Below are 8,544 nucleotides of genomic sequence, written 5' to 3' on the forward strand. Positions count from 1 at the left end.
TTCTTCTCCAGCACCACAATTCAAAGGTGTCAATTCTTCTTTGGTCTTCTTTATTCATCGTCCAGCTTTCACATGTGTAGGAGGCAGTTGAAAACCCATGGCTTGGGTCAGGTGCACCTTAGTCGTCAAGGTGACATCTTTGCTTTTCAACACTTTCAGGAGGTCTTTTGCAGCAGATTTGCCCAATGCAGTGTGTCTTTGGACTTCTTAACTGCTGCCTCCGTGGGTGTTGATTATGGATCCCAGTAAAATGAAATCCTTGATAATTTCAATCTTCTCCCCGTTTATCGTGATGTTGCTTATTGGTCCAGTTGTGAGGATTTTTGTTTTCTTTATGTTGAGGTGTAATCCATACTGAAAGCTGTGGTCTTTGATCTTCATCAGTAAGTGCTTCAAGTCCTCCTCACTTTCAGCAAGCAAAGTTGTGTCATCTGCATAACGCAGGTTGTTAATGAGTCTTCCTCCAATCCTGATGCCCCATTCTTCTTCAAATAGTCCAGCCTTTCAGATTATTTACTCAGCATACAGATTGAATAGGTCTAGTGAAAGGATACAACCCTGACACACACCTTTCCTGACTTTAAACCGCGCAGTATCCCCTTGTTCTGTTCAAGCAACTGTCTCTTGATCTATGTACAGGTTCCTCATGAGCGCTATTAAGTGTTCTGGAATTCCCTTTCTTCGCAACGTTGTCTATAATTTGTTATGATCCACACAGTCGAATGCCTTTGTATAGTCAATAAAACTCAGGTAAACATCTTTCTGGTATTCTCTATTTTCAGCCAGGATCCATCTTACATCAGCAGTGATATCCCTGGTTCTGTGTCCTTTTATCCAGCTTGAATTTCTGGCAGTTCCCTGTTGACGTACTGCTTCAGCTGCTTTTGAATGATCCTCAGCAAAATTTTACTTGTGTGTGATATTAATGATATTGTTTGATAATTTCCAAACTCGGTAGGATCACCTTTCTTCGGAATAGGCATAAATATAGATCTCTTCCAGTTGATTGGCCAGGTAGCTGTCTTCCAAATTTCTTGGCATAGACAAGTGAGTACTTGCAGCACTGCATCCATTTGTTGAAACATCTCAACTGGTATTCCGTCAATTCCTGGAGTCTTGTTTTTCACCAATGCCTTCAGTGCATCTTTGACTTCCTCCTTCAGTACCATTGGTTCCTGCTCATAGGGTACCTCCTAAAATGGTTGAATATCGACCAGTTCTTTTCGGTATAGTGACTCTGTGTATACCTTCCATCTTCTTTTGATGCTTCCTGAGTCATTTAATATTTTCCCCATAGAATCCTCCAATATTGCAACTCAAGGCTTGAATTTTTTCTTCAGTTCTTTCAGCTTGAGAAATGCAGAGCGTGTTCTTCTCTTTTGGTTTTCCATCTCCACGTCTTTGCACATGTCATTATAATACTTTACTTTGTCTTCTCTAGCCACCCTTTGAAATTTTCTGTTCAGCTCTTTTAGTTCATCATTTCTTCCTTTTGCTTTATCTAAAGGACCCGGCAGTCTACTTCTGAAAAGATTTAGCCGATGAAAACTTTATGAATAGCAATGCATGAGAGTCCTAATTTCTCCACTTCCTCCCCTACACTTGTTATTTTCTGGGGTTTTGTTTTGTTTTTATAATAGCCATCCTAGTGGGTGTGAAGTGATCTCTCATTGTGGTTTTGGTTTATATTTCCCTAATAACTAATAATATTAAGCATCTGTTCATGTGCTTATTGGCCATTTGTATATCTTATTTGGAGAAATGTCTATTCCAGTCCTTTGCCCATTTTTTCATTGGGTTGTTTGTGTTTTTGTCATTGAGTTATACTAGTGTTTTATATATTCTGGATATTAAACCCTTATCAGATAAATGGTTCCCAAATATTTTCTCCCATTCTGTAGGTTGTCTTGCTGTAGTTTTGACAGTCCAAACTGAACTTCTCTGTTGAGTTGGAATCTTTAATGCAAAGAAACAGACAGTAGTTTTATGAAATTTTAGGATAAATTTTCAGGGTAAATTTTGTAGGACAGTTGTTGCCCAGTTTCATTCATTCAATAAATATTTATCGATCACCTAATTTATACAAGTCACTTCTCTTGGCACTGGAAATAAAATTTAACTGGAAAATTGTATGAGATTTGGAGAATTCAGTTCTTCACAGTATCAGTAGCAGTATGATATTTTTCTCTGAGATTTTTATGGTTGAGAGTCTTATAAAATGGTGTTATTTTCTTGATATTTAGCACTGTTTGAAAATACCTATTTGTTATTAATAGACACAGTGTTAAAACGAAAATTATGTTATGCCAATAATAGAAATTGATTGAAGTTTATTTAATTTACGATTTGCAAATTGGTAACATTTCGACTAGGGAGTCAAAAATGTTCCAAAGAGGAAGGAACTTCCAAAGATTCTTATACCCCATCTTATCAACACTGCCCTGGAAGCAAGGCCAGAACAGTGTGTACATAATAACAGTTTACCCTAAAACATGGTTTCTAGTCTGACCTTGGAGTTTGTTTCTCAGAACTGACTGCAGATAGATAATTCTTCAAAAGAGCACAATGCCTAAGTCAAAACGGACTTTACTAATTATCTAAACTATTGTTTAACTTAAAGATGACTTTTAGGAGACTAGTTTCCTCAAGGCTCAAGGTTCAAAGATCATCTCAAGGCAATAGCTTGTGTGGGTCACCTTAACCCCCATGGAACCCAAAAATCTGGATTCCACAAGAATTAAACTTTTTTTCTCAGCAGTAATAACATTTTCATTTTATATTACTAAACACCTGTGGTCCCAATCTGGCAATGGTAAGATTGGTTAGTCTGATGCTGTAGTTTTCCTTTCCTTGGGTTCCTGGGATGGAATCTCAAGAACTTTCTGCATGATCCTCCCCCAAAAAGGGAATGCGATTCTGTTTACCTACTGCATAGATCTGCAGAGACCTATTTTCAAGTGGTTTCAGTGCACTTTTAGAAAACTAGGACTTGTTGATAGCCGTACTTTCCTCATACTTTGTCTCTTCCTACAGAAATCGGAAGTGAAGCTTTTCAAAAATTTTTAAATCTTCTGGGTGACACAATCACTCTAAAGGGCTGGACAGGCTACCGCGGTGGTCTGGACACCAAAAGTAAGCTTGCCTCTTGATCTGTTCTGTTTTAATTTGTATAACATTTGTTAGTCAGCATGATCTGTATTTGAACTTACACCCAAGACAGGGGAAGTGATGGACAGAAGAGGGCTGGAGGGAAGTTGAGCTTGACACCCAGTCTGACGTGGGCTCATTGTACACATTTGGTGGCTCTGTTGAGCCTTGTAAGACCAAATCAACCCTCATAGCCCTTGAGTGGTGGCCGGAGTCGTGGTCTGTCCATCAATACTTATTATTGAGCATCTTCTGTGTGCTAGGACTCTGCGAGTCTCCTGGGATATAGTGGTGGATAAACCAACATGGTCCCTGCCTTTCTGGAGCTTATAGTCCAGTGGACAACACAGACATAAACAGATAATTGTCAAATAACTGAATACGAAGTATTGAGAGGTACTAAGAGGAAAAATACAGAGTGCAGTAGGGAATTTTGCCACACTGGGGACTAGGGAAGGCTTCCCTGAGATAGTGATGTTTGAGACCTGAGGGAGTGTTGAATAGGAGTAATTTGAGTGTCCTAAGGGGAGAAGAAAACTCCAAGCACAGAGAATATTTGTGAAGTCCCTGAGGCAGGAAAGAGCATGCTTTCTTCAAGAAACTAAGAGAGTACCTTTATGGCTGGAGGGAGCAGAGGAAGCAAGAATGCTGCAATATAGACTGGAGGAAAAAGGAGATAATCATGCAGGGAGTTTGAGGTCATGTTAAGAATAGTTTTATTCTAAATGTTCTTGGATGTCATTAAAATGGCTTAAGTAGGGGAGTTATAGGATCATATTTGCATTTTGGAGCATAACCCACTGACTGCAGTGTGGAGAGTGGTCTAGAGGGGAGTAAGAAGAGGGACCAGTTAAGAGGCTGTTGCAGAAGTCCAAACAAGCAATGATGGTGGCCTTGGCTGGGAATGGGGTGGGAGGTTGGGAAGGAGAGGAGTGAACTGATTTAAGAGCCATTTTAAAGGTAGAGTTGGCAGGATTCTGCAACTGATTGAGCATGGGCAGTAAGGACGAAAAAGGAACCACAGATGCCCCTTGGGTTTCTGGCCTGAGCAGCTGGGTAGGTGGTGGCTCCAGACTGAGGTTGGGAACACCAGAGGTGAAGCAGTTTGGAGTTATGGATCTGGGAAGGAGGGTAGGTAAGATCACAGGTTTAGATTTGGAATCACTTATATTTTTATATTTGTATAGCATTTCTAGCTTCCTTGTGTGTTTTTATTTTTGTTGTTTTATTTGATACGGTAAATCCTTGAAGTAAGTGAGGCAGGTGGTGTGATGCTGATTTGGCCTAAGTTTGATAAGCTTGATATCCAGGGATCCTTATCCTTTGGGAACCTCATCTTTCCACCAGCCCACATTTGCATCATTTCATGGATTCTGAATATGGAAAGGGTAAGCACTTTGTGAGAATTGCACTGTGAGTAATGTAATACACAGATGCAGGAGGGGAGTATTTGGCCCCAGCTCACTCCTATAAGCTCTATGTGCACGTGGTTAGTTCTTAAGTACCCGCAAGTTCATCATCCCCATTGCCAACTCTGAGCCTCTCAGTTATGGTAATAACTACCATTTATTGAGTCCATTCTGTGGTCAGGCATTCTACTACACACCTTACAAGTATAATCTTGTTGAGTCTTCCCAACATCCCTACGAGTTTTTATCCCCAGTTTCAAACTAGAAGACTGAAGCTCAGAGAAAGGTATGGTAACTTGTAAAAGTTAACATAACTAATGAGAACTTGAACTCAAATCTGTCTAACTCTAAAGCCCATACTTTTAATCACTACAATTCTGCCAGTAATATCACTGCCAGCGGTAACTGGAACACAAGGAATTGTAACACACTCTCCTTTTAAGCCTAGACTTCTCATGACTTCCTGTACTCTGAAGCAAGGTATGAATCAGATAGCAAGCAGCTTAGAGAGAGAGGAAGAGGTCTCTCCATGTGGATAGGAGCCTGTATCCATCAGAGAGTTGACATTTAGGTGATTCATACTGTTATTTCCACTCACATGGATAATCCAGAGTGATCCTTGAGAGTTTATTAATGGTGTGTTATATTCCCCCAGTCCACAAATAGAGACTGTTTCCTTATGGCTTAAGAGTTCTCTATGCCCACTAAATGCATATTTGTATTTTACAGATGATACCACAGGAATACATTCAGTTTATACTGTGTACCAAGGGCATGAGATCATGTTTCATGTTTCCACCATGCTGCCATATTCCAAAGAGAACAAACAGCAGGTAAGTTGTGAACGCAGGCTCTTTGAGAGCACACAAACCATAAGATAGTAACCTGAGTGTGGAGAAGGCACTCTTGATTTCATAGAATTGGAGACTACGTGCATCTAATATATGAGCTGAACTTCAGGCACCACTTTAGGGATATTGTTTAAGTCTGTATATTTGAACTTTCACCAAGTCTTAGGAAGAACTACCTATTTCCTAAAGAAATAAAGGATCAAGTTCAGGATGTGCACCCGTGCTTGTGTGTGAGCATATATGTAGCTTCGTGCGTGAGAGTGTGGTTTATAGACTCCTGAGAGACGGTTTTATATATATGCTGTTTTTTCTCTGTGACTGCTCTCAGTGTGCCTTGTGTCTTCTCAGAATGAGACTATCCAGGACATAAAATGAATCCTGAACAGTGGTTGACATGTGCTGTTTTTCAAGTTAATGAAGGAGGCTAACATTGAGTGTCTACACGGGCTATGATGTTGAAAAAATATATATACCTGAGATACCCCTCACCTACCCCCAGAGACTGTCATTTCCAGGAGAGGCAGCACACCATATTGGTCCCAACTGGCTGGAATTTATATGTAACAAAGACACATGCTGCTGATTTTTGATAGATATGGGAGATTCCATTTAACTTTTTATTAGATTCTTACCTTTTTTTACACATTGACGGTATTTCTATGAATAAATATCACAAACATGAATGGGAAGTTGTTCAGCAAAGATTTATAAGAAATACGCACCTAGAGAAGGTATGTGATGGGGCTACAAAGGCTTTTCTGAGTACTTGTAACTCTTACCTCAGTAAGAATTCAGTAAAGGGGAAAGGCATACAGGAGATCAGTGGGATAGAATACGGGAAGTGTTGTGGAATATAAAAGGTGCTTGGAGACCTGAGGGAGGAAATGGCTAGTTCTATTTGATAGTTTGAGGCCTGAAATAAGGAGCTGGTGGTTTGTCTTGTAGGTAATGGAGACCCACTGCGGGGGTTTAAGCTTGTTCTGGTTTTAGAAGAATAACTATGGTAAAGGGCTGGTTGAAGCAGCCAATGCCTAGGTCCAGGAAGACTCCTTAAGTGGCTGAGAGCTACTTTCTGCAAGTCATCTTCGTTTGTATGGTTGAGGATATCAATATTATTGCTAGTAGTTGAAGCTCTTATGATCTTAGAGTCACATGGAGAAGAAAGAACAAGTTGACCTTCACAATCATCATGACTTTTATTGACCGCTCACATTTTAACAATAATATGAAAAAACCTCCATTGAAATACTGTACAAACTCCCTTACCCCCATCTCCAACCTATTCCAGCCCTGTACATTCTCTTCTTTTTCTGCATGTATCTATTCCCTTGATGACCTCGTCTAGTCTTGTGGCTTTAAATAGCTTTTATATGCCAGTGACACTCAAATTTAGATCTCCAGCCAGACCTGTCTCCAGAACTTCAGACTCAGGTATGCAGCCTCCTTCATGACACTTCCACTGGGTTAGACATCTCAAACCTAATATGTCCAAAACTGAACTCTTGGCTTTCTCCTCCAAACCTGCTCTTCCCACAGTCTTTCTTATTTCAGTCATTGGCTATTGCGTTCTTTCAGTTTCCTGGACAAAGCCTTCGAGTTATTCTTGACTCCTGTTTATTGGTCACACCCAATATTCAATTAGTCAGGAAATTCTGTTGGCTCTACCTTCAAAATATATCTAAAATCTGACCGGTTTTCCTATTACTGTCCTCTTTTGAGCCGCCATCATCTCCTGTATGGATTATTACAATAGCCTCCTTCCTATCTGGCCTCCCTCCTTTTACCGTTGTCCCCATATAGCCTGTTTCTCAATCAAGCAGCCAGAGTGATCCTTTAAAACACAAATCAGATGTTGCTTCTCTTCTGAAACCCTCCAGTGGCACCCCCTCACTCAGCGTAAAAGCTCAAATCCTTACGATAGCCTTCAAGGCCCTACCTGACCCCTATTACTTCTCTCATCTCATTGCCCACCACTCTTCTTATGTACTCCATTCCAGTCACATTGGCTTCTTTTTCTGTTCCTCAGAATCACCAGCTACTCTCCCACCTATGGCGTTTTTGTTGGCTGTTCCCTCTGCCTAGAACTCTCTTCCACCAGATAGCCACTTGGCTGACTCTTTCACCTCCATTAAATCTATTCAAATGTAAACTCTGTGGAGCTGACCCTGATTCCTCTATTTAAAGCAGCAACCTTCACCACTGGTGTCCCCAGCCCCCTCCATGACACTTACTACCTTCTAGCATTATGCTTCTTATTGAGTATGCTTGTATATTATGCTTATTGTCTATTTTTTGTGTCTTCTACTAGAGTGTAAGCCCCACGAGGGCAGGAATTTTGGTCTGCTTCATTCATTGATGCATCCCAAGTACCTGGACTAGAACCTGGTACATAGTAGTAGCTCAATAATTACTTTAAAAAAATATATAATAACTTTATTGAGGTGTAATTCAAATACCATACAATTTACCCACTTAGAGTGTACAATTCAATGGTTTTTATTATACTGACAGGGTTGTGCAACCATCACCACAATCAATATTTTCATGTCCTAAAAAAGAAACTCTACTTTCCTTAGCCATCATTCCACATCCCTTCCTCTCCCCTCCCGCCCCTAACCTCTAGCAGCCACTATTATCTTTTCTGTCTCTATGGATGTGCCTATTCTGGATATTTCATATAAATGGGTCATACAATATGTGATCTTTTGTATCTGGCTTCTTTCACTTAGCTTATTTTCAAGGGTCATTCATGTTGTAGCCTGTATCAGTACTTCATTCCTTTTTATAGCTGAATAATTTTCCATGTATGGATATGCCATGTTTTGTTTATCCATTCTCCAGTTGATGGATCAATAATTACTTTTTGTTGTTTTTTTTTAATTTTTTTTTAATTGTACTTTAGGTGAAGGTTTACAGAACAAATAGTTTCTCATTACACAGTCAGTATGCATATTGTTTTATGACATTGGTTAACCACGCCATGACGTATCAACACTCTCCCTTCTCGACCTTGGAGGACCTTTTTTCTTTTTTTGGTGAAAATATACATAGCCAAAGGTACACCATTTCAAAAATTTCTACATGTACAATTCAGTGACATCAATTACATTCTTCCAGTTGTGCTGCTATTCTCACTA

General features: G+C 39.9%; 1 protein-coding gene across 1 annotated transcript in view; it reads left to right on the top strand.

Moving 5' to 3' along the window:
* GARNL3 (GTPase activating Rap/RanGAP domain like 3) overlaps nucleotides 1–8,544 on the top strand; it is a 148,637-nt gene that overhangs the window by 81,564 nt on the left and 58,529 nt on the right. Inside the window, exons 9-10 of the mRNA XM_004375683.2 lie at nucleotides 3,034–3,132; nucleotides 5,286–5,389. Of these exons, the coding sequence (XP_004375740.1) occupies nucleotides 3,034–3,132; nucleotides 5,286–5,389 (203 nt within the window). The remainder of the gene's footprint in view (nucleotides 1–3,033; nucleotides 3,133–5,285; nucleotides 5,390–8,544) is intronic.

Source organism: Trichechus manatus, unplaced genomic scaffold, assembly GCF_000243295.1.
Source record: "Trichechus manatus latirostris isolate Lorelei unplaced genomic scaffold, TriManLat1.0 scaffold00038, whole genome shotgun sequence".
NCBI classification, from domain to species: domain Eukaryota; kingdom Metazoa; phylum Chordata; class Mammalia; order Sirenia; family Trichechidae; genus Trichechus; species Trichechus manatus.